Source organism: Poecilia latipinna, unplaced genomic scaffold (genome assembly GCF_001443285.1).
Source record: "Poecilia latipinna isolate Pla-1442-1.1 unplaced genomic scaffold, P_latipinna-1.0 Scaffold689, whole genome shotgun sequence".
Classification (NCBI taxonomy): domain Eukaryota; kingdom Metazoa; phylum Chordata; class Actinopteri; order Cyprinodontiformes; family Poeciliidae; genus Poecilia; species Poecilia latipinna.
Window position 1 is genome coordinate 405,754 of NW_015113305.1, and position 26,048 is coordinate 431,801.

The 26,048-nt window shown below is 40.4% G+C and overlaps 3 protein-coding genes across 8 annotated transcripts in view; 2 read left to right on the forward strand and 1 right to left on the reverse strand.

Annotated features, from left to right (window-relative positions):
* The first annotated feature begins 153 nt into the window (after positions 1–153).
* On the forward strand, positions 154–9,717 carry ddx11 (DEAD/H (Asp-Glu-Ala-Asp/His) box helicase 11). Of its 4 annotated transcripts, none has more exons than XM_015044770.1 (27): positions 154–498; positions 1,579–1,939; positions 2,014–2,100; positions 2,193–2,329; positions 2,418–2,475; positions 2,568–2,675; positions 3,686–3,773; positions 3,876–4,078; positions 4,195–4,269; positions 5,256–5,333; positions 5,405–5,451; positions 5,536–5,615; positions 5,698–5,739; positions 5,831–5,898; positions 5,985–6,023; positions 6,120–6,258; positions 6,414–6,548; positions 6,659–6,771; positions 6,863–6,935; positions 7,530–7,633; positions 8,104–8,253; positions 8,361–8,429; positions 8,515–8,618; positions 8,713–8,797; positions 8,883–8,958; positions 9,035–9,189; positions 9,295–9,717. In XM_015044770.1, exons 2-27 carry the CDS (start codon positions 1,592–1,594, stop codon positions 9,325–9,327), a joined length of 2,694 nt encoding a protein of 897 aa, XP_014900256.1. In that variant the 5' UTR covers positions 154–498; positions 1,579–1,591; the 3' UTR covers positions 9,328–9,717. The 4 variants fall into 4 exon arrangements, with proteins under 4 accessions (XP_014900256.1, XP_014900254.1, XP_014900255.1 ...); XM_015044768.1 differs by having other exon boundaries at positions 154–343; XM_015044769.1 differs by lacking the exon at positions 154–498 and adding an exon at positions 1,189–1,217.
* wash1 (WAS protein family homolog 1) lies at positions 9,454–19,952 on the reverse strand. The gene is made up of 11 exons (XM_015044773.1): positions 19,800–19,952; positions 17,269–17,409; positions 16,145–16,256; positions 15,916–16,062; positions 12,934–13,070; positions 12,694–12,829; positions 11,721–11,916; positions 11,409–11,576; positions 11,083–11,241; positions 10,782–10,853; positions 9,454–10,033 (listed from the first exon to the last, which is right to left on the reverse strand). Exons 1-11 carry the CDS (start codon positions 19,805–19,807, stop codon positions 9,891–9,893), a joined length of 1,419 nt encoding a protein of 472 aa, XP_014900259.1. The 5' UTR covers positions 19,808–19,952; the 3' UTR covers positions 9,454–9,890.
* An 886-nt stretch (positions 19,953–20,838) lies between these two features.
* Positions 20,839–26,048, forward strand: part of iqsec3b (IQ motif and Sec7 domain ArfGEF 3b) — a 27,688-nt gene continuing 22,478 nt past the window's right edge. Inside the window, exons 1-2 of one of the 3 annotated variants that reach the window (XM_015044776.1) lie at positions 20,839–21,076; positions 21,125–21,671. In XM_015044776.1, the coding sequence (XP_014900262.1) occupies positions 21,148–21,671 (524 nt within the window). In that variant the 5' untranslated portion in view covers positions 20,839–21,076; positions 21,125–21,147. Of the gene's footprint in view, positions 21,672–26,048 lie in introns of all 3 variants that reach the window. The other 2 variants (XM_015044777.1, XM_015044775.1) reach the window with 2 other exon arrangements.

Sequence of the window (26,048 nt, forward strand, 5' to 3'; positions counted from 1 at the left end):
GGGTGGCGTTTCACGTCCTACAACCAGACACCACAAAGGCGGTGCAAAGCTAAAGGAATTGAACAATTACAAGATTTAGAAACAATTTATATCTATAATTTTGATGTAACATCATAATTAGTTTTTATATTCTGTAAAATTGTAATGCAAACTATAAAGCGAAGAAGATAAAGCTTGTATTATAATTGCCCCGCCCACATAAGTTGTTTCATATAGTAAAACATGCACTTCTATTTTTATCCCTCCTCCTATTGGCCACTGTTTGTGACCACTTCTGTTTGTTGGCGCGGTTGTTGAAAACCCGGGAGTTGAACAAAGTACGTTTCAAAACTTCATCCCTGTGGTGAGTTCACTACTTTGCCGATATATATATACGTATATAATGAATGCGAGAAGTTAACCGTACTTTTAGCTACTTACGACTAGTACGTTTTTGAGTGACAAATGTCCCATTCAGACTCCGAATGAACTGTTGGATGCGTAACAGACCATTTCATGGTAGGAGGCAATATCTTCCTTGTGACAGGATAGTGTCTGTCTTTGAATTTATGGCAACTATGAATGCAAAGAAAGACATATATCTGCTTTGGCCCCTGTCTTCATCTGCAGGAGAATCTTAATAAGTCGTTTTGCCCAAACTTGAAAAGGCTTTCTTCCTCCAAAGAGACGCAGGAACAACTCATCTCAGTGACATCTTTTATTTATCTTTCCTTTAGATGGCTGTCATCAACAGCATATGAGCAAACGTGTGGTCACATGAGCAGTGGTTCACATGAGTAGGTCAGAGTAGTCAGTGAGTAGTCAATGAGTAGTCAAAGAATAGGTTGAAAACCTACAAATAGATAAGATAAATTAGATCACAGTGAGTTAATTTTAACTTGAACTAATTAACTTGTTTCTCAAGTAATGATTTAATAATTTACTTGTAAGTTAACAGTGGAAAAATAAACTATATTCCAAACAGTGCAATGAATTTGTTTCCAAACACATGAAAAACATTGCATCAAACAAATCTATTTTGGTCTTCTGAATGCAATTTGAATGATGTAAACTGAGAAAAATGTCCAATCCTACCAGTGGTGTCTTTGAGGAAGCTCTCAGTTGAGGTTCTTTGTCTGAAGAGAGATCATTCTGAGCACAGGTGTGCCAAGTTACCTTATAAATTTGGCTGCTGAGCTTGAGAAGTGAAATGGGTGGGTGCGCTTGACGTTGGTGAGGTCCGTGGCAGTTGGGTGGAGATGGGAAATGCATTCAAAAGTGTACCATTTGCTGTTTTAACTTGACATTTAATGATAATATCATTGTATGATTTTCAAATATTGTGTTTTATCAAGTCCAAAGTCAGAGCAACCATTTGCCAGAATATTTTAGAGCACTCAATGTTTCTTCTTTACTGACGAGCCTTTTTGAAAAATGCAGATTTCCTTTTTTCCAACAGGATGTAGCAGCAGCCCACACCTACAAAAGCTTCTATATCTGCTTTTGGGACCATAGCGTCACTGTGTTTAACCTAACACAATTAGGATGACTTAGTTTATGGGCCTATCTTATCCTTATGTTTTTTTTTTTTCCTTGCAGGCACTTTAGGAGCATGGAAAATGGAAGGGACTCATTTCCCTTTCCCTATAAGCCCTATGACATCCAGGAGCAGTTCATGAAAGCGCTCTACAGCGCCCTGGACCAAGGCAAAGTGGGCATCTTTGAGAGTCCAACTGGAACGGGCAAGTCTTTAAGTCTCATATGTGGAGCTCTGAGCTGGCTGGCAGACTATGAGGAGAAGAGGAGACAGGAGGCCGCCGCTCTCCTGCAGGAAGGAGAAGCGTCTCTCTCTGCCTCTGCTGCTCCATCATCCAGCAGCAGCTCTGCGTCTGCAGAGCCCGACTGGATCACCGACTTTGTCCAGAAGAAGGCTGAACGTGACCTGGTGTCAAAGTTAAAGGTGGGGGACGTTCGGATGGCAGCTTTTATTTATTTATGTTTTTTCATTAATAAAACTTAAGCTTTTTGTTTCAGGAGGAGGAGCTGAAGAGGAAGAAGAGAGAAGAGCGAATGGAGATGATCAGAAATAATCTTCATCTAAAGTATGCAAGTAAAAGAAAGGTAGGACTGTTTGGAGAGCCCCCATGTTCAGAATCCGTCCTTACACATTTCATACAGGTAGATGGAAATGTTTATCTGTGACCTCACCTCAGAGCTGCGAAGAGGATGAGGCATTCAAGCTGCTTCAGCTCAGTAAGGAGGAACAAACCGCGACGCCAGGAGATCAGGAGGACGAGGAGCTTATTGTTGCAGAGTATGAGAGTGATGATGAATCCAAGAGTAAGAGCAGGTGAGTGAATGCTGTCATCGACTGCACTCTCACGGGTGTCATGAAAAGCCTGAAAAGGCGATTAAAACAAGGTGTCTTTGCTTACCAGATTCTTCGGAGGTGAGGATGAGGATGATGAGGAGCTGGTTGAAGAGCATGTGACTAAGGTGACGAAGTCAGCAATAAACATGATCTCAAAATAGATGACAATGTGTGTTAATCTTGATTCTGATGTGAGTGTGACCGTCCCTGCTTGCAGATTTACTACTGCAGTCGAACTCACTCCCAGCTGGCCCAGTTTGTCCATGAGGTTCAGAAAAGCCCCTTCGGTACGACCATCAGTCTGGTCACGCTGGGTTCTCGGCAGGTATGGATGGGTGCACACACACGCACACACACTCTTTTACAAAAACAATGATAATATATATAAAAAAAAAAACATTGAACATGATATCTGGTATAGTTTGGGTTTTCATTCTTTCCTTTTTTTGTAGGGCAGTCTTTTTTTTATTATTTACTTTACTGTAACTAATGCTGCAGCTTGTTATAGTCTGACATTTGAGGAATGTTATGGTGGAGGGTTAGTTTTTCACCACACAGACCAGAATGTTCCATTTTAGAACCAAACTCTCCTTTAAACTTCTCAACAATTTTCTCTATGGTGCTATTTGCTCACTATTATAGTTTTATAAACGTCCGAAACTTTCACAGAACAGCTAGATTTATGCTAGCTGTTCCGATACACAACGGAGACTTTAGTTATGAAATAGGTGATTTATGCAAGGAGCTGTTGCAGTGGATTTTATTTAGGTGTATTGGAAAAAGAGACATGACAAGAAGTCATTTGTGTTTGTTTAAAATAAACATTTTCCTTTCATCTCACAGTTTTGCTCTGATGCAAATTACGAAGAAAATTATTTAACACACACTTAACTGACTACAACTCATGCTGATAATAAACAAAACAACAAATAAAAAGCAAAAACAAAAGCTTCAGTCCACTTTATCGCTCAGCTTCACCCTGTAGTCTGCCCCAATAAGATGGATAATAAGGGAGTTCCCTCCAGGTGAAAGTCTGGCCTGGCTGCCATCACGTGTGCACTCCATGAAGCTAGCCCACAGGAAGTTGACCTCAAAGAAAAAGAAACTAGTCTTCAAAATAAAAGCATAACAGAGCAAATTTCCTGTTGTGTCTGTGTGCACCTCAGCTTGATGATTGAAATGCTTTACAGCACCCTCACCACTGAGATTTTTTTTTAAGAATCATGTTCAGTTAAAACGGATCACTTTTTTTAAGCATAATCACTAAACAAAAATAGACAGGTTACCAATAAGTCTGATCCCGTTTTCCTTGTCGCTGCACTCTGTTCTTTGCAGAATCTGTGTGTTAACGAGGAGGTCCGGCGGCTGGGCAGCATCCAGCACATTAATGACCGCTGCATGGAGATGCAGAAAAACAAACACGGTGAGAGCCATTTAGCCACAACTTTACTCAGTTCTCAAAGTAAGGTCATTTTCTGTTGGCTTATATGTTTTTTTCCCCCCTCATTCTTTTATTTGTTTGCAGAGAAGCAGCACCACGAAGACGGTGCAAAACGAAAGAGGGGTCCGCCGAAGACTGTGTGTCCTTACAACAAAGCTCTGGCTCTGCAGCAGATGAGGGATGAAGTTCTGGGGACGGTGCAGGACATAGAGCAGCTGCTGAAGCTGGGCAAGGAAACAAAAGCATGTCCCTATTATTCCACACGTCTTGCTGTCCCACCTGCGCAGGTAAATCTATCCACTTATACCCCTTTAGCCCTCTCTGATAGTGTGTTAACGCCGCTAAAGGTAGAGGTGGATTAATAGTCCTGCTTGCAGCATTTTTTGCTTTTATTTCTTTGTAGCTGGTCGTTTTGCCCTATCAGATGGTTCTTCATGAGGCCACAAGAAGGGCAGCAGGTGTCCAGCTAAAGGGACAGGTACATTTATACATTATTCGTATAAATAATTTATACCAAATTTAGCCTAAATAGCATTTTAAATTACATTTTAAATGCTTGCAATGCTATTAAACTGCACTAATCTGATTCAGAGATGTATGGAGAAAAAGTTCTTGCCTATTTAGCTTCTGATTTCATTTGATATTTACAGAAAATGTCAATGATAATCCCCTAGAAATAAATGAATCTTCTATTGCCGCAGCAAAATTAAACACAAAAATACTTCATACTTTAATTTGACTACAAGGGGAATGTTTTAGGTCCTTATCCAGCTGGCAGACCTAATGGTGAGCCATACTGAGTTTATTGATTGACCCCAACAGAATTTTACTGGAAGTCTCTTATTTCAAAAGTCCCTTGCACAAAACACTTCATTCGAACATAATTCATGTTGGGATTAACTCTCCATTTTACACTCTTTCTCTTTAGCAAACTCCACACATATGTCAAGTGTATAACGGTAAACAAAAAGTTTTTTTTGTTTTTTTTCTCCTAGGCAACCAGTTGGCGTGAACAGATCCTCTTTACTTAGAGGGGCATTTGGAGGGTTTTTTAGAAATAATTTTTCAACCCACCTCAACAAATGCAGTACATTTAAACTGTTTAATTTCTCTGAGTGTAGATATGGTCTAATTAAAACCATTTCCTGTTGTATAAAAATCGACATGCATCACCATAAATACCCCAGGGACAAACAATGTACGTATTACTAATTAAAAGTATCTGAACACTTTGATAATTTGAAGAAGTAAATGATGGAAATAAATAAAATAAACATGTGCAGTTACATTTTATAAGAATTGTTAGAACTTTTTCAAGTTTCTCCTCCTCTGACTCACTTTGCTGAACTCAAAGTGGACATTTTCAGTGTGAATTTCTGCTAGTATAATAAACAAATCATTTGTTTTAAAGTAAGTCTGGAGGGCTCTGCAACCAGGATGACTAACTTCATATTTTAAAAACAGGTGGTGATCATAGACGAAGGGCACAACCTCAGTGACACTCTCTCCTGTATACACAGCGCAGAGCTCAGCGGAGCGCAGGTAAACTCTTTCTAAGTCTCAATTGTGTTCGGTCTCAGCGTCGTTGTTCCTAACGTCTGAATTTTCTGCAGCTCTGCCGCGCCCAGTCCCAGCTCACCCAGTACGCCGACCGCTACAAGTGAGCGCTGAGACAGAATCAAATCATACATTCAGTTTTATCTCGCATTGTTCTTATTCAATATGCACCTGTTTCAAACACCAGGAACAGACTGAAGGCGAAGAACTTGATGTACATCAAACAGATTCTGTTTGTGATAGAGGGACTCATCCGTGTGCTGGGAGGTGAGTGTCTCCCAACTTCCAAACAAAACTTTTGGGGTGCTTCATAATAATCCTGGCATTTCTCACTGTTTTCCTGTTCCAGGTAAAGTTGGACAGAATCCACAGAGTCAAACTACACAAGCAGGTCAGTCGGGGATAAACGTGTGTAACGCAGTTATTGGCGAACCTTGAAAAGTTGCTCACTAGAAAAAATGTTTTCTTTTTTCCCCCCTCAGGGACTGAAATGTATACTATTAACAACTTCCTCTTCAAAGCTCAGATTGACAACATCAACTTGTTTAAGGTAGTTATTTTTTAGCCCAAAAACATGTCGGATGTTCAGTTTTACCAAAATAATAAACATTTATATTACTGATCTTCCTACCTTAGTTACAAAGGTACTTTGAAAAGAGCATGATCAGCCGGAAGGTAAGCATTTCTCATGTTAGCTTGATTAATATGATGCACATAAAACATTATAATATCTTGCTTACGTTTTTAAACCTTTTCAACCTCTGTCGGCAGCTGGGTGGATTTGTGGAGAAGTACGCTGGCACTGGTGTGACTCTGCACACCCACAGCAGCTCCAACAAGGAGAATCGTCGCACAGAAGGCCTAAATCGCTACCTTCAGGCCTTAAACAGCAACCCCAGCTCCACACCAGGTTAGCCTCGGGATGCTTCCTCTTTGTAGTCGTTCTATGGACATTTAAGAAACATTCTAGGTGTTATTTTTCTGCATGTGACCATGTATAGCACAGCAAACAGCTGTAAGTTTTGCTTATTTTTCATCATACGCCGTGCACTCTCCTGCGAGCAGTTCCTTCAGCAGACCAGCAGGGGGCTTCCGAAGCAGACAAAGTGCTGTCCGCATCTCCTATGATGCAGGTGGAGGGTTTCTTCCTGGCTCTCACCAACAGTAACACTGATGGCAGAGTGGTGTTACAGAAACAAGGTATCCGTCTTTTTTTAATACCTTGGAGATGTGTTTGATTTATGTCACTGACGTAAATCAAACACAGAGGCTCAACTGCCCTGGTGTGAGACTGTCCACTTGTCACCCAGGCACTTTGTCCGAGAGCAGCGTCAAGTTCCTTCTTTTGAATCCAGCGGTCCATTTCGCCCAGGTGTTGAAGGAGTGCAGAGCAGTCATCATTGCTGGGGGAACAATGCAGCCTGTGAGTTGATTCTGAGAGAGTTGGACAAACAACAACAACAAAAAAGGGTTGCATAGAGATTTTAAGATTAAAGAAACATATACATGTATAGGTTTCAGATTTCAAACGGGAGCTACTGTTCTCTGCCGGAGTGAAGGAGGAGCGTATCACAGAGTTTTCCTGTGGTGAGTGGCTCTTTTTCTCTCGCATCACTACTGCTTATTGAGCTTTTGTTTATAACGCTCTTTATGTCAGTGGTTCAGTTTATGCGTATTTCTGTTCATAACGGCCATCTAATTAAAATAGATGGCTGGATAAGCAGCAGCTTTACTCCGATCTTCTCCCAGATGATCAAGTTAGGGTTCTTTTTTTCTTTTTTTTTTACTCTGACAGACCAGAGCACCGTCCTCTCGATACCCCATCACTTTGGAAAAGAGACACAAAAGATATTTCAGCTGCTCCACTTGTAACTGAGTTATTGGTTGGGAACAATCCACAATCAGCTGTTTCTAATTCACTTTAAGCTCAAGTCAGACTAATTTATCCAAGTGGAACAGTCCTGGTTTATAACTAAAAGAGTAATCCAGGTGAAATTGGTTTAAATTGTACATTAAAAGAAGTTTAGATTGCAATAAAGACATTTCTTTTTCATGACAGATAAGAATTGTCTTTTAGCAACAGCTGTTACACCACTGTAAATGCAGAAAAGATCCTATGTTCGTCAATGGTTAAATTGTGTCATTTTAATCCTTTTATTTTACTTCTCATGAAATCTGCAGGCCATGTGATTCCTCCGGAAAACATTCTTCCTCTTGTCTTATGTGCCGGTCCATCTGGTCAGGAGCTGGACTTTACCTTTCAAAACAGAGACTCACCCCAAATGGTACAAACAGACACATTTCAATAAGTTAACAACTTTTAACAGTTGAAATTGTTTTTATTTATTCTTAAGGTTGACACACTTACAAGATAAAACAGTGCGGCAGGTTCATGGATAAAAGTAGAGGTTTTGAATCCATCAGAAAAAGAAGAAATTACATCTTCCCCATTCATGCATCAAAGCGCTTCCTTAACCTTTTTATTGAACGCAGAAAACTGAAGAAAAGTGTTCGCTGCTGGCTGATGCATTAACAGATGAGAACCGGTGAAGCTCTTTGTGTTAATGAATTTGATTAGAGAGGGGAAAAAAAATTTCTTCAGTATGTATTCTCAAGGGAAAATAGGTCGATTTTAATCTCTGGCCAATTACTTTGTCCATCTTTTGTGATAAAGTGCATTTTTCCAAATAAATGATAATAAATAGAATTGTGTATGTTTTTATTAAGGATTAACAGCAAAGTCTTCTGTTAACAGATGGATGAAACGGGACGCATTCTCTCCAACATCTGCAACGTCGTTCCGGGCGGGGTCGTGTGTTTCTTCCCCTCCTACGAATACTCCAGGAGAATCATTTCTCACTGGGAGGCCAGCGGTGTGCTTATCCGGTTGGGGAATAAGAAAAAGGTATAAACCAGCAGCATATTTTAATAGTAATGAAGAGTGCAAGAAAAGGGAAAAAAAGCACAGCTTTATTAAAGACCTAAATCTCCCATCTCACAATCGCTTCTCAGATCTTCCAGGAGCCAAAGAAGGCCAACCAGGTAGAGCAGGTGCTAAACGAGTTTTCCCGCTGCATCCAGGTAATGTGAACTTCCCACCTGGCAGATATCTGATCGCCAGTGATGCGGTCATTGTGGCGAGACTTCACCACTGCTTTCGTTTCAGAGGAGTGCCGTGGACAGCAGCGGAGGAGTCACGGGAGCGATATTGTTCTCTGTTGTCGGTGGAAAGATGAGCGAGGGCATTAATTTCTCCGACGACCTGGGCAGGTGTGTTAATCACAAACCCCCATGGTTAACAAGCTCCTGTACGCTGCCTGGAATATTAAAAGTTAATTATGCGTGTTTGCGCATATGATTACAGGTGTGTGGTGATGGTCGGCATGCCGTATCCCAACATCAAATCTCCAGAGCTGCAGGAAAAGATGTCGTATCTTGACAAACACCTGGTCAGGTTCTTCTTTCACTCCAAAATTGTTATACTTAAGGTAAAATGTTGTAAGAGAGATGAATGATTTTGCTTCTATGTTGCAGCCTCACAGCCATGGGAAAAACCCTGGACAAGCATTGGTAGAAAACCTCTGCATGAAGGCTGTTAACCAATCTATAGGTACCGATTACAGAATGTAAATTTAAAAGCAATATTTGTTAATAGGGAGGCGTTAACATGTCTGTTCTCTCCAAAGGCAGAGCCATCCGACACAGAGGCGACTATTCCTCCATTGTCCTTTGCGACAGGCGCTACGCACGACCTGCTACGCTCGCTAAACTCCCCGCGTGGATCAAGAATCGCACCAGCACACACTCAAGCTTTGGCCCTGCTTTTGCTGCATTACGGAAGGTGAGAATGACGCACAAAAGCGCCCCGAAAAGTTTTTTGAATCTCGACTGAACGAAGGCAAGTTCATAATATCAGCTTTTTTTTATTTATTTTCTGCTTTCCTAGTTCTTCCTGGAGAAAAGGCAGAAACAGGAGTAGATTGTCTCCCACAGAGCTTCTTCACGACCTCAATAAGAAAGAAACTGCACAAAATGTAATGTTTAAATAAGACTCAGAAATGTTATTTTTAAATGAGTTACACCATCACTACTAGCGACATCTTGTTTTTTGTTTTCATGTTCTCTTTATTTTACATTTAAAACATGTCAGGTTCTCCATTGTTCACCAAAATGTTCTCAGGTTTTAGTCAGCATGTTAGCGATTGAAAGCTAGTTTCTGTTAACTGCTACTAGGCAGACTCAGCAATGATGACTTCTTCTAGAAAATGTAAATATTTTAAGGACAGTGCTATGTAATTCAAAGCCTCCTCGCTAAATGTTTTTTTCATAGGTTTTTCTAGATATTTGGAATTTAATAAAAATGTGAAGTTATTTCAGTCTGTTATATTTATTTCATTACAGCTGCAAATGTCTTGTGAAATTATTTAGCCAGCTACCATTTCTTTTTGGCTATTTACGTCTTTTACGTTATGTAAATAATATGCCAGTTCTTCAATAAAAAAAAAAAAAAAGTATGTTTCGTGCCGATCACTGTCCACCATGTTATGCTTCCCAATCGTCGTCATCCGCCGCTGAATGTGGGGCGGGTGGGGGTGGGATGACGTCTGACATCCTGGCGAATGCACCTCCGCTACCAGCGGGATTTTCAGCCGACTCTCCACCTGCTGGGCCTTTCCCTGAAATTCCTGGAGACAAAGAACATCCAACCTGTCATCATCATCGGTATTCCTCCTAATACAAAAACAATTTCAACTAAAATATTTGAATCTCAAACGGACAAGTGAAACTATTTTCAAAATATTTGACAGTGAGGCACAGTAACTTGCATCAGAGCTGTTTACAGGTAACATTGCGGTTTTTTGGTTTTTGTAAATCTCATTGACTTATACAAAGTTAGCAAAACACAGGTTGTATTCATTTGGTTTTCAAACGAACCCAGTTAGTTGGGTCACATGTGGAGAGTGGTGTTCCACAAGGCTGAATAATGGGACCAACTTTTTTTTCACTACTTGTATTAACCTTGGTAGATAACTTTTTTTTGTTAAGTGTATTATTGTGATATTATTTGTACATTTCCATAATTTGTACAAGTAACAATGGACTTCAGCATAGATTAAAGTTCTTTAGCACAGTTAAAATTGGTACATGACAGCAAAATGGCTAATATGTTTTTTATTTATTCCTGTTCATTAACTGCTAGCCTTACTATTACTATAAAACAGAAATCATCTGGAGAGTCATGTTTAAAAAGGCATCTGGTCATGACTCCACATGGATAACAGCTGAAAATATTTTGATACATAACATATTTTTGGTCTTAGTCCTAAAAGGTTCTTTATTATCTTCTTTATTGAGACTCTTGGGCAGAAGAAATACTGTATCTCAATGGGATATTCCTGGGTAAATAAAATAAAGAGCATTTCACATTCTCACCTTTCCGGCGCATGGCGAGTTTATTGAAGAGATCGGACATAAAGTCTCCACCACTAGATGCTGCTCCAACAGCTGAACAACAAAAAACAGACAAGTAGATACTTAAATCCTGAATCTTTTGGGTAAAATAAAAATCAAATTTTCTGTCAAAAATCAGACTTTTTAGTTGAATGAAATATAAAATCTAAAACTGCCAGGACTATGAAGACTTTTTAACTGTGGCAGTACAGGTGCATCTTATCTCGAGACTGGATCCTGAAGTCACTGATGAAACATGGACGAGCCCCTCTCAGTCCCTCACCTTGCTCTTGCTCTTTTTGTTTCTTCTTCTCCATCTTGCGTTCACTAACGTTACGTAACTTGGCTTTGCCGATGCCCCCGGCGTTGCGGATGGACTCCAGCAGACTGGCGCGCCCATCTGATGGCTGCACCACCTCGCTCGGCGCGCCAGACACAGGGCCTGTATTCAGAGCATACAGTGAGGACACCCTGTTAAACTTCACTCATTAATATGAGTTAGGTTAGAGCTAGGGAACAAACAAAGTTCTCCTACTGCATTAGAAGTGGAGGGTTTCAGCACTTTTAATACTGTTTTTACTCAAAGCGAGGAGCTCGGATGTAACCAACCTGAGCTTGGCGTTGGAGTAGCTTCCACGGGGATCTCTATGGTAGGAGGAGGTGGAGGAGGCGGAGGAGGAGGAGCTCCTGAAGGAGCAGTGGGAGGGAGGGCAGGCTCAGAGGGGGGGGGGGGGGGAGGGGGGGGGGGCGGTGGAAGATTATTTTGGAGCTCAGGGCCTGAAACAAAATAAACCCCATAAAATTAGCTTTTCAATAAAAAAAATGGCCCAAAGTTGAGGCAGGCGAAAAAGAATAAAGATGCAAATATATAAACAAACATAAGACACAGTCAAGCAAGTGTTCAAAGGGCGGGTATGTCACCTGGTGAAACGCCCTCCCCAGAGAAGGAGGGCAGCTCTGGGATGTTGAGAGTGGGTCCTGATGGGGCGAATCCAGGTCCAAGATCTGCGCTGTATGACAGATCGTCTGCAATACCTGGAAGGTCAGGCAAGTAGGACGGCACATCTATCTCAGGCACCTGACCCAGGTCTGGCACGTAAAAATAACTTTCAGCTGTCTGTTAGAGAGGAGAGGGGGAGGATCATCATTGAGAAATTAGGCAATCCTGTATATTAAAAAGTCAACCCAATACTGGCTATGCTGGAACTTGCAGAAGCAAAGTTCTATACATTGTTTTTCACATTTTGCCACATTACAATCACAAACCTCAATGCATACAATTAGGATTTTTGCAAAAGATCCATCCACAGTAGTGCATAAAAATCATTGGATTTTCTTTAATCTTAAAAGTGTGGCATACATTTGTAGTTATTCCCACTGAATGAAAACTTTCTTCAACCTTCTTTAGCTGGAAATGCAACTATATTTTTATTGGAGTGAATTTTTTTGGCAAAATAACGAGCTTTTTAAGACTACATGGGCACCATCTGTAAATATCTGAAAAAGAAATATTCAAGTTTTGCCTCGGATTCTAAATTGGTCTGAATTGTAACTGAGGCTTTCCAACACATAAACATGCCTTGAGCCCCTTCTGGCTGCACATTTAGCATTGTTGTCCTTCTGGATAAGTGGTCAGGTATTTTACAGTCTTTAGCAGGTTTCTCCCTCTGGGATCTTCACAGAACAGATTGCAATACAAATAGCTGAACTCTATTGAATAAGTGACTTTTTCCATATATCTAATCTCACTAGATTTTATTGTAGGTATCAAAATAAAAAGGGATGAACACATACACAGCCCATTTTTATGCACTTGTTTATTTTGGCCTATCATGTGAAATACACAATAGGTTTATGGTCGTAATGTGCCGAGCCACTATCGATCAACACACACCTGTCTCTCCATCTGCTCTCTTGTTGTAATCGACAACGGGGCATCAAATGGTTTCTCCTCTTTTTCCGTCTCCAGAGTTTGGTGTGTTTTTGTCACGGCTCCAGCCAGAGGGTCAAGGAACACATACTTTTTATATCTATGAAAAACAAAAGATGCAAGTTAGTAGATGCAGAGGCAAAGACTTGAAATCAGTGCAGCTGTTGCAGCAGGAAGCATTCCAGTCCGTCTCCGTTCACTCACAAGTTCTCTGTGGTGTTGAAGAGCAACAGAGAGCTGACGGATGAGATGTTTCGCGGAAGACTGCCCAATCCCTCTTCTGTCTCATCCTCAGCCTTCTTCTTATTGCTCACACACACTGGGAAATATGTTAACTTCTCCTGAAGGGGAGAGATCAATACAAAGTGTGTGTGTGGGGAGGAATGTGTAAATCTTGAGCAACCAGAATGACAAAAGCCACGACAATCCCTCTGCTAAAGGACGCGCACACCCTCAATCAGCGGGAATTATAAGGGACACTTCTATTGGAGGATGTTAAATAATTCATTTCTGCACCAGAAACAACTGCTAGTGTCTTTTTTTTTTTCTTTTTTTTTTTTCAGTCTGACAAATACACACGTATCCTTCACACAAACAAAAATCTACACTCTGGCGAGAGCAAGCATACGCAGCAGAAAATATGCAGGATTTTTGTAAAGGTTGCTGAGATGGTGCAGGAAAAACGGAGGGGCTCGCTATAAATTATTCACGAGCTTCTACTGAGCCGAGCGAACACAGACACACAAACTCTCATGCATTTACAGTCGATTTTCCCTGTCAACGCGCGCACGGCCTCTGATGTACTCCATGTACAGCATGTGACAAATTTAACGAAGTGGGTTGCAAAATAACCTGCATCAAAGGTTCTGACAAGGAAAGAATGAGACCTGGGATCTGGATTTAGATGGGGGATGTCAAATAGTAGAAATTTCAGAGGTTGTTTTTTTTCCCATTTTTTCTAAACCTGCTGATGAGACACTACTTATAAAGGACAGAAATGACACATGCATTTAAAAAAAAGTATGTAGCGACATCAAAATTTGCATCAGAGGATAAGGGAATGATGTCAGGATAAACCCAGATAAATATGCGAAATATGCAGACGGTTAAATTTAAAGACCTCAAAAAATGAATAGAGAACATTTTGAATTTTGAATAAGCAAGACACAAGAAGTGTGTAGAGAGAAGGGGGGGGATAACATAGTAACCGTTTATAGATATTAACAAGTGCAAAAATAAAATGCATTTATTTTATGTTTAGTTGTTTGTTGAGAAGTATGCTTTTTATACATTTGTTTCAGGCAAAACAAGTGGTGTTCCTTCTGAGTAATGTAAAGGCGTAGAAAGGGTATTTTCAAGGAAAATATATGAAGAATGTTTTATTTTCATCGAACTAAGGATTGGTTAAATTCATGCCTGGAGGGGAGTTAAAATGAGACAGACATGGGGTTAGGAGAGGAGGCTCGTCAAAGCTGCACTCCTATACAAGCAATTTTAGAACAGAGTAACCAGACATTTATTTAACAAGTGTCATATAGAGCACTATAAAACAGCCGCCAAGACACACAAAAAAAATTGGAAACCTATCTCGTAATGATCAGTAAGTGGATCATGTTATTGTTCTTTTCACCCAAATATCAGCATAAGACTTCGGAGTCTCAGGACCCACTAGAATACTGGTCTGTCAACATTTGGACCCAGATGTTGTTAGCTTTCCAGATGTTCTGAGCCAGATGTGAGCTTGTTGTATGGGCAGCTTCATTCTTCTCATCATTGCTCAGCTTATAGAGCATTTCTTTTCCCACCTCAGTAAAAAGCTACATCTCTCCGGTTGCCACAGTGACGGTGGATGTGGGAAGCTGCATAAATGAGCCGAGGGAAATAGATGGTGTTTCCCCAACAGCATCAGAAGAGTAGAGATATTAGCACACACAGTGCTAAAAAAGCCTCAAAACTGTGGATCAAATCAGTGTTTTTTTTTTTGTATTTACATGCTTTCTGCACACTCTGGCTCATTTCTCTTTGATTTGAAAATATCTGGGCTGACGATAAAACATTCCCCAATCTCACATTTTTGAATCTCAGTCAGTATTTAGAGAGGTTTTGCCCTGCAGCCTTCATACATATGAGAAGTTGAGATTAGCCCTGACGTCTTCTTTCTCCATGAGAAAGAAACCCACAGGACCAACATCAAGATCTAACCTGTACATATAAAAGTATTTATATCTCTTTACAGGATACTGTGTTAGACTTCAGGTCTGAATTGGTCTCATAATTCAAGCATCAACAATAGCAAGAAGTATCTATGAATGTATACTCATAGATATACATTCATATATACTGTATGAAGTTATGTTGAAAGTATAAGGAAATGTGTGAGCACTGCTCACAATAAAATAGCCGAGGTGAACACAACACAAATACATCTTTTCTGCACAGATCCTACAAATTTAGAATTACAAAATTCACATTTCAGGACAAAAATTATCTTTTTTTTTTTTTTTTTTCAGAATTTTGGACATTTGTATAGCCAAAAATATGACTAGGTGGGTTGGTTTCCAGCTCCGCAGTGCGAGTAAGTGAGCGCTTTTTTGTTTTGCACTTGGACTTATTCTACACTAAGCACAAATTCTTCAAAGCACAGTTTGTAATCTATGACACCTTTATTTTGCAAATGCTTTATTCACTGCAGTGCAGCTTAAAACATCAATCTAGGAGGCTCTTGCTCTTTTTATTTCTGACAAGCATTAATTTGCCTGCGAGTTCTCTCAGTAACTAAAAAAAACCCAAATTCATCAATAAGTTAAACAAAAACTTAAGTTTTGATGTGATAAATCAAAGATCAATCGCATCATCTACTTTTAAGTTATTAAAAGTAAATGATGCTACAAAGTCTGGCTTATATTATATTTCAGATACTAGATTAAAGTTAAAAAATGTTCATTTTCAATAAGATTTTTTCAATGCTTATCGAGTTTTGAACAAAAATTAAAATATCAAACTCCACACTCTTCAAAAGTTTGTAGGTTTCAGCTCGATTTTGGATGTTGATTGCGGCAGCGAGAATGCTACTTTTCTTTTTATGTTACAATTGATTTTTTCAAAATAAGTGGATTTCACGAAGAAAAAAAAATAAGCACAGTATTGGACATTTTTTGTGTGTGTGTGTTTTTTTTTTTTTTTCACCTGCCAGGCCTTCTCATCAAAAGGCCGAAGTTTATTCTGTATCTTGCGGCGAGGCTGGGTTTGAGAGGAAGGATCTGCAGCTCCGGTAAAGATGGAGGAGTAGTCCTGGAGCCGGTCTGGGGCAGGGTACTTGGCACTGGAGAAAACCTTTGCACACAGATTTATAAGGATTTTATGTGATGCTTCAACGAGAATCTGAGTATAAAACTTGTAATTTTGTCTTTGTTACCTTGGTGGCCTTTTTACTGCCCTTAATCTTGTCAACACGGGCCTGAGCTAGTCTGATCCGGTCAGAGACGCTCTGCAGCTGGCGCCGGTTCTTCTCTACACTTTCAGAGACCCTGGGAGCAACATCAACACAAACATGACAATAATCACATTCATGCATCAGGAAGAATGTGTCTGAAATATTGTGAAAGGTTCGGCCAGTTGAGTTGACCTTCGCCAGAGCCGCGAGGGTAGCAGAATTTTTCCACACGTTTTTATGTCACAGTTTGGAGAGTTTAACATGACCATTACTGGCTCTTGGTATTTTAGTTTCACCTTTAACCTTATAGTGTGATGTGGAGGCACTGAATTTACATTCATTGGGCTTTTCATTCTTACCAAATATGATTTCAAATTTAAAAAGACGGAACACCGAAGAACATTTTGATACCAAAGTGATTATCCATACATATACAGACTTGAAAATAACTAAAAGAAAATTCAATACTATTCCATAATTTTAAAGACAGTGTAAAAACACTGATAGCAGAAATACAATAAAATCAAAATAAAAATTTAAGAAAGTGCCCACACTTAAAACAGGCCATATTGTAACCGATGCTACAATTTTCTGACTCTTCCAGCTATGAATATGTGTTTTGATATAATTACAGAAGCCGATGGTTGCAGCGTGCCAGACAGGACCATCTGGTGTAAAACATACGCTGCTTAATAACTGCAATCTAGTGAAAGTGACATCTTGATCCATAGCAGCTTACTTTTAGCAGATGCCGTAATGTTCAACATCAGTCCATTCAATGCGTTGATGAGACTTTTCCAAGAGCTGCTTTATACCTAAAATATTTTCATTGCTCATCTTCCAATGAAAAAAAATATATATTTTTTACGCTCCCTGTGAAAATTGGCTATTATCTCGTCTAACAAAAATAAATAAGTAAATAAATAAATATAAAAAATTTCAACCATTTATAACACTGGATCTGAATCAGGTGTCTGTGTTTCTGAATTCAAATGTGGAAAACTGTGATGCTGTAGACATGTGCTTTAGAAACTCTACCTATATTTATATTTGTAGTGTGTGTGTGTGTGTGTGTGTGTGTGTGTGTGTGTGTGTTGTGTGCTTACCTTCTGAAAATGTCTGTAGAAATAACCTCTAAGTACAGCAGTGAATCTGCAATCTGAAGAACAGCCTCCTCTCGCCTCAGCTCAGGCTGAACGAGAGGCACCGAGTATACCTGGCCCTCCAGGCAGTGCCTCTGTGTCATCCTAAAAAACCCCAAAAAAACAGCAGTGCACAGCAAGATTGTTATTTTCATAGGAAACTGAAACCAAGCACTGTTATTGTTTTATCTCCCTTTTCAAGAGCTATTAAACTAGACACGTTTGTTAAGAGGAACAGCGAGATGGATATTAATTAAAACAGTAGAAAAAAGATTAATGTTAGGTGTGTGCCAAATTTGGGGAAAATAAGCAAATTTCTAGAGTAATTAATGAGATGGAGTGGCACAATAGTGATTCCATTTATAGCTGAAAATTTCATTTATGTAGAGCATTCCACTCATTTTTTAAAACACGTTTATAATACTGACTATTTACTAATATTATTCTTATTCCTGACTGTACCAAATTTGATGGGAGACAATGTTAAATTTGGATTATGTTTCTGTGTATGTATTAAGAGATTTCCTGGTGCAGAGTCAGCTTGTAGAATATATGTAGAAAACAAACCTGAACCTAAAATGATATAGTCTCGCCCTCACAGAAATACGTAAGTGTTTAGACAGCTTTATGGAAATGTATTCTTTTATTTACTGACCATCTGTGTCCGTTTGATAAACCCGAGCACAATGTTAGGAAAACTTGACCTTGCAGTTTTATTGCTGCATGCTTGCTGACTATATATCAATTGGGATTTACACACGTTCACCTCACTACTCTCTTTCTTTTTTTTAATCATCACAATGTTTCCTCCACTCTCCCTGAGATCCATCATCTCTACCAGTAAGATTTAGATCAGGTGTGGACATTAAGGGCTACTGGCCAAATATAGAATTGGCATGTAGAGTTTAAGAGTTTAAGTACCTGAGATATTACAGACAGCAAAATATTGCATCTAAGCATTGATTTATATGACATTGCATACGCTGATCCTGCAAATTAGGATGATATTTCAGACGGCAATCTGAAATATTGTGGAGACAGAAGATTTGAAATAGATATGATTGCACAAAACTTTTTGTGCATTATGATGGAGTGCACTGGTAGCACTGTTGCCTTGCAGCAAGAAGGTCTCCCTGTGCATGCGTGGGTTCTCCTCGGGTACTCCGGCTCCCTCCCACAGTCCAAAAACATGACTGTGAGGTAAATTGATTTCTCTAAATTATCCCTATGTGTGAGTGTGTGTGTGTGTGTGCGCATAGTTGTTTGTTGTCCTGTCTGTCTCTGTGTTGCCCTGCGACAGACTGGCGACCTGTCCAGGGTGTACCCTGCCTCTCGCCCGAAATGTTCGCTGGAGATAGGCACCAGCACCCCTCCACGCCCCACTAGGGACGAGGGTGTACAGAAAATGGATGGATGGATGTTTGTTATGACTAGATTTCTTTAATAATTTTTAGAGCAATGCAAACGTCCGTAGAGCAAAGAACATAAATATTTTTCATCAGGCAATCTATCGAAAGTTCTCTGTGAACATTTTCTTTAAATCTTGTTTTAAATATCTACAATCATCCATTTCATGTAGGTTTTCAGTAAACTAATAATTGCTTTACCTCATTTTTGGTTTTAAGATTTTTTTTCTTTATCTTAATTTGTAAGACATTACATTTTAATTGTTTTCGTTACTTAGCTTTGGTGGTTTTATATGGATATAATTCAAGACATTAAATACACAAAACATTAAAGTTTTGTGTATTTAATCCAAACCGCACGGTTTGTTTACATAAAACACATGCAATCAATTGAGAATCTGTTATTTTCACATATTCCCTCCATGTAATCTGACTGAGCTTCATTTTGCAAAGAAGAAACGGCAAAAATTGTATTATTCCATAACAGCTTTGTGAAGTATTGATAGTGTTAGCTAATAATTTAAGTTGGAGGTATAACGTCAGTGAAAACGTGTTCAAAATACTGCATTGTGTGTCGTGTTTATATTGTCTGCACTAAAAACGTTTGAACGAATAATATGAACCTCCTGAATTAATTTATTTAATTGTATGAACTTAGACCGCAAAAACAGTATCGAGTTATCTAAGGTCTAAAAGAATAAATAAAATCCTAACGTAACAATGAAACAGCCATTAATTTTGAGTCAGCATGTTCCCTCAGACATACTCCACTAGTGGACTTTCTCCTGTTTGGTGTAATTTAATCGATTTTTCTGGACTATGCTGACTCTCACATGATATCTACTACAATGTAGATCTGAAGCCGATTTGATGCCGTTATATTACGGATTTATCCTGTAATTTACTACTTCAGTCGCCGAAGATGATTTTGCCAGCTATGACTTGTAGCAAATAAACTCACAGCGTCCCTGTTTTCTTGTAAATAACACAAAATAGATTAAAGATATCCCTGGAATGCTAAAGAGCAGCACCCAGAGCAGCACCATACGGTTTGTTGGGGTAACGCTGAGTTGAAAATAACATTCTTACCTGACCATGGGTCGTGTTTGACGGCGACAAAAGATGTATTTGATAATTAGCTTAAGCTTTCGGTTATTTTTGCACAGCTACTTGATTTTACGAGACGTAATATCTGGACTTCCGCAACATTGTATCACATGACAACGTCAAACTGTGGTGCTGCCTTCATGGTAACTCGGATTTTATTTTTTGAGGTGCCGCTTTGGTTACTTTAACCATAGACTTTTAGCTTGGTCGATCCGTTCTTTAGCTTACTTGGCTATGTTAGTTAAATTAATCTTTGAGATTTCATATTGTTTTACATCTTTTTCAACAACACTTTTTTTCTTTAATTTTTCTCTTCAACCAGAAGGTAAAAACAAGTGTGTCACATATTTAATTTGACGAATAACAAAAAATATTGTGAATTCTTGCTCATAAAATGGTCACAGCTAAAGCTAGTACGAACTCACTGTTTGACAAGACTGTGGAGTTAATTTCTGGTTTTGTATTTTCCCTTTTTGTAACTACTTTAGACTAAAAAATAAATCAACCTTGAAATTACGCAAACTGTGGGAGGAAGACAGAGTAAATGGATGTAATCCACACATCCTTAAGATGATTAAAAAAAAAAAAACTCTGGTAGTAAAAAACACTGGGAAATAACTTTTGCATTGACCAAATTGGCCCAGATAAGTTTAAGTACTGCCATTTTTTCATTGCTCAATGTATTTACTAAATTGTCATTGAATAAAAACAACGTTTGTGACAACACTACACACAATAAACATATGAATAACTAATTTAGGTGATTAGACTGTTACGATGTAGTCAATTAATAGAACAGTCTACTCTTTCGTCCATTTAAAAAAAGAGAAAGATATAGGTAACGTTTCTGTTGTTATAATGGGAAAAAAATCAACCATATTATATTATATTATATTTTTAACTTGTCAGCAGGAACTTCTTGCACCTACAGGGTGCGTCCTTGCTCTGGATTGCTCTCTTATTTTCGTGCGTAATGACGCATCCGCCTCCAAGCGCCACCCCTCCCTCCTGTCACATCTGGATCTGGCTCCTCTCATCAGCACCACTCAGCGCAGTAGGAGCGAGTCGGAGTGAGGGAGGGAGGGAAACGACCGGAGAAGAGGAGACTGGCTCGGTCGGTACAGCTACATCTACAACCGAGCAGAACCAAGAGAAGAGCGGAAGGACATTCACACCTTCTCATCCGCACACAACAGTATCTCCATCTCCTGTGTCCCTCCATCTGTTAGTCCAGCTTTTCTCTCCCTCTCTCTCTCTCTGTCTCTCTCCCTCTCTCTCTCTCTGTCTCTCTCGCTCTCTCTCTCTCTTCCTTCCACTTATCTCGGATATTATGAGCTCCAGCTTGCTAGAAAACCCGGTGCAGGCGATTCTGTACCTCCGGGAGCTCACCACGATCGTGCAGAACCAGCAGAGTCTCATCCAGACCCAGCGCGCACGGATAGAGGAGCTGGACAGGCGGGTGGACGAGCTCATCGGCGAGAACAGGCACCTGCGGGACGTCAGGGTGCAACAGCAGCTCCCTTACCTTCACCATCATTCCCATCATACTCTCCCGGACCCCAGCTGCCTTCACCATCACCACCACCCGCAGGATCCCCAGCTCAAGAGTACGACGGGGGCTCTGCCAGAGCATGCGGCAACACCAGCGCAGGTTGAGGTGTCTCCGGGCGTCCAGCCCCCGCCTGCCCAACCTATGGACCCGGGGGACATGCAGTTGGTCCCAGCGGACCCCTCTACGATTTCCCCCATTGAGAGTGAGTCAGAAAACGGTGGAAGTTGCCCCAGTTGCAAATCTTTGGTTCCGATGACCCCAACAACTCTTTGTCGATCTCTGACCCTGGCAAGGCAATCCGAGTAAGTAAACAATATGGTTGGTTGCGTGTATCGCGCCTGTTTCAGCAGGGGTCAGGTGTTTAGAAACAGGCCCAAATGCAGGTATTTAAACTTTAAACCGCCTGCTTTCTTGAGTTCTCTAAAGAGAATGTTTTTTTTGTTGTTGTTTTTTGTTTTGTTTTGTTTTTTGCATGGAGTAATTTGTGTGTGTGCGGCATCCGCTTTAAACCAGGAGCGTGCGTGCATGCACGTGCGCGCCGAATTGAGAGGCGTTTAATTAACGGAGGTTTCCGTTTCTCGGCTGTGTCGGTCAAGGACTACACCACGAAGAGGAAATATGTGGATTATTTAAATGAGAAACTGGATCACGATCACTGAATCATTACATAACAAACAGCTGTAGGCCTTTACGCGTGCGTGCTCATGTGCATTCAAGCCTCTCTCTCTCTCTCTCTCTCTCTCTCTCTCTCTCTCTATGTGTGCGTGCGTGTGTGTGTGTGTGTGCTAATACACCAAGACCCGTATAGGTGTGTGTGCGTGTGTGTACGTGTGTCTTTGCCAAACGAGTAGTCACTGTCAGTTTGAGACATGAGCGCAGCAGGGTGATGAGACACCTCCAGTCACCACTGTCCGCGGTATTGCTGCCTCTACATTAATTACATCACGATCTTGGGGGGTTCTCTGATGTTGTTGAGACACATGTTCACATCAATACACACACACAACCCCATCTTGCCTGGCACCAGAGCACCATCTAATGAGATAAAACCATGTTTCTTTTTTCTTGTTATGTATGCTTTCTTTTACTGCTGGTCTCCCCTCAGTAGGGACCCTGATTGGTCTCTGTGGGACAAGACCCCCACTGAGGGAAACCAAAATTCTGTCAGGGTTTTTTTGTGAGGGGACATGCTTTAGAAAGGAGTTAGCGATTTTATGTGCTTCTTCAAGACTACACTTCTCAAATTGTTCTAATTCACCGTAATCCATGCCTGCATCATGAGTTGTGTATTGTTCAGCAGTGGTTTCTGGAATTGGAGTCAGGACTCCACTACATGTCAAAAAACGCTAAGTGGCAGATCTTTAGATGATACAGATGAGGACATTTTTTATTTTTATTTTTTTTTGCTGCTTCTGGCAAAGATGTGTAACAAGCTTTATAAATAAATTCATAATTTCAGCAGCAGCATAGGGTTCCTCTACAACAGAGTAGGACAAAAACTTTAGAAATATTCAACCTTTAACATCAGCTAGTGTAAAAAATACACCAAGAACTAGCCTTTAACAATACTTCCAGTGCGATAATTATTGGCACCCCTACACTTTTATAGCTTCCTCTAGGTGGGCAAAAGAACACATCTTAGTTTATTGTATGATGTTCAGAGAGCGATAGGAGGATCTTTAACCTTTCCTCTTTGCACAATCACTCTAGGTCATCCACAAGCCTATTTCCTCTCTCTTGCTTCCTTCTCTTCAGCTCAGCCCAGAGGTTTTCCATAAGAATTAAGTTTGTGGACAGATCATATAAGAAGGCTAACTTTGTCTACAACAAACCATTTCTTCTTTGATTTGATAATATGTTATGGACTGTTTTCCTAGGGAAAAACCCAATGACAACCCGTCTTTTGCAAAAGGCCACCAGTTTTTTTTTTTTTTTTTATTTTTTTATTGTGAAACTCCCAGTATTTGAATGTGATCATGTTATCTTTCAGAGACTGGGTTCAATGCGTCTTTTGAAATGACACAAGCCCATAGAATCACTTCTTCTCCACCATATCCAATTGCAACCAGGAGATTTTTTCCCCCCTATATATGCATCCTTTGTTTCATGTCAGACTGACTTGTGTGTTACAGAAGAGTTCAGGGTTACTCTCATCTAAAGCACACAAATTCAGTTAAAGTACAAGTTGCCATGAACAAGTTTTCTATATCTTTTATGGATGTGAAGTGCAGCAGGACAGGGAGACAATATTATGTGCTTTCTGCAAGACTGCATTGAATTTGCCACCCACTCCCCATGCAGAAACTCAGATAGTTGCTTGCATTTTAGCTGGTGGGCGGCAGAAACAGGGGCTCGTCATTTGTACAAGAACCACCACTGACTCCAGATTCTCCAGTACGAAGGTACGAACAATGGCCAAGTCTGAGTCTAACCCCACATTCTGTGAACTTGAATCATTTTGCGTCAAAGTACATTTCTAGGGTTTACCTTTTCTTTAGTGTACGCCATCAGGTAAGGGGTGGGGATGGAGGCAGTGGGGTTCCTTTCACCTTGGCGTCCTTGCCAGCTGTATTCCGCCTGCAGATGACTGAGGATCAGATTTGTTATTCCTGTTGTCAGTGTGTCTCAGCATGTTCCTCTTGCAACTCCTGAATGTGTCAGTGAGCTTTCGTGCACAACCCTATGTTGGAGCATGCCTCGCACATCCTACTGTATCTATTTATTTGATATTTTCTGTCTCTATAGATTGTAGTGTTTTGCAGCGTTACAAAAGGATGACATGTAGAGTAGTGAGCAGTGTTCAGGTTTGGCAGTGAGCGCGCTTTGCATCTTTGTCAGTGTTGTCAGCGCACGTGAGTGCGAGGAAAGGAGAGGAGACGCTCTTCTCCGCTTGGTCTGCTTCTCTCTCTTTTTTTTCTCTCTCTCTTTCTCTCTCTCTGTCTCTTTCCAGCTGAGCCTTCTATCTGCCCCACTTAGCCCATGGAGCGAACAGTAATCAGCCATTCTCAGGAGGGGGAAAAAAAAAAAAAGCAGAGAGATTGAAAGAGAAGGAGAGATGCGTGCTCAGTCGTTGTCTTTGATGGATCCCTTGGAGGTGTCTACAAGAGGAAGCTTGAGGGTGATGCTATAGGCTGGACCAGCACATCAGGAAGCAGCTGATCCATTCATCCATCTCTCCATAAGAGAGAGATGGATGAATTAAGAATGATTGAAAGGGGGCGGGGGTTGGGCATCGGGGGGGCGGGGGAGAGCTCACTACACAGGGAGTGAAACAGGTACCACAGGAGACCAAACCCCAGGGAAGTGAAATGTTTCAAAAGGGTGCGTGTGGGACGTCTGTCTCCTCTGGCTGCAATACCTACAAACAAGCAGTGTGGACAATGTAGGCTGTGGCAGCCTGTGGCACAGCGAAAAGGGCACATGAGCTTTTATTATTTTTTCCCCAGTCCAAATAGAGCTAGTCTTTTTTGCAACACTACTGTTTTCCTTTAACTTTCCCTGCTCTCTCTCCTTGACCCTCACTGGTAAAAGCTCGGCGACAAAGCAACGCAAGGAGAGTGATGAAGCAGAGAAGACAGGGCTCCGAGAGGGAGAGGACGTGGGCCAACAGCAGGATGCATGTAGTGTTAAAATATTCACCTGTTCTTTTTGTAAGCGTTCGAGTTGAATGTGCAGAAGTGCATGTACGTGTGTGTGTTTCTTATGCAGACAGATGGAGCCAGTGAAAGTGTGTGTGTGTGTGTGTGTGTGTGTTTTCACGTGTTCAGCTTTTTTTTTTAACTCTCTCTAATTTTATATTCAAACATGTTACAAAAGTACAGCGTAACAGGACCTTTTAGTTTGCTACTAAGGATTTGTTCAAAAGACATATGCGACTCATATCTATTTCAGGTGTCTTGCAAAATCATTCACACCTCTTATATCACAACCCGACCTCTAGCTTGAATTCATTTTAGGTAAATTCCACAACCACAGTGCAGCCACTTTACTCTGATACTAATTAAAATCAAACACAAATATTTACAATTAGTTCACTCGTGTGTAACTTCATTTAAGTATAAAAACCAGACTTGCCCGGGATGAATTTATGGAGAAGTTTAGAATAGAGTTGGGTTAACAATCAATGCCCAAAGCTTTCAACATTTCATTCCATTTCAATCAGTAATCTGAAAATGGAAAAAGTGTGGCACAGCTACTAACCTACCAAGACGTGGCCATCCACCTAAACTATAGAGCTGCAAATATCCACAACTCAGATTGACAGGTCAGCTGTAGTTGTGCACTCCAAATGAGCTGCTCCCAATGGAGAAAAGCCTTAAGAAGATGGACACAATCGATGAAGGAGACGCAGCAAACATGCAGGGTAATGCGGTCTGGTCAGATAAAAAGTGCATGAAACCGTTTTGATTAAAAGTATAACTTTTGGCAGAAAACTGATATTACGCATTGTCCTGACCAAATCAGCCCCACTGTGAAACATGGGGATGGCAATGTCATGTCCTTGGGGTGTTGGGTTTTTTCTTTAGAGAGAGCAATGAACTTATCATTTTTGACGGTGGAGGATCATCTGCCAATTGAAAAATGACTAACCATACAGCCAGAGCTACAATGATTGGCTTGGCTGAATCTGTCACATAGAAAATCCATTAGAACCAGTGGTGGAGAAAGTACTCAAAAAA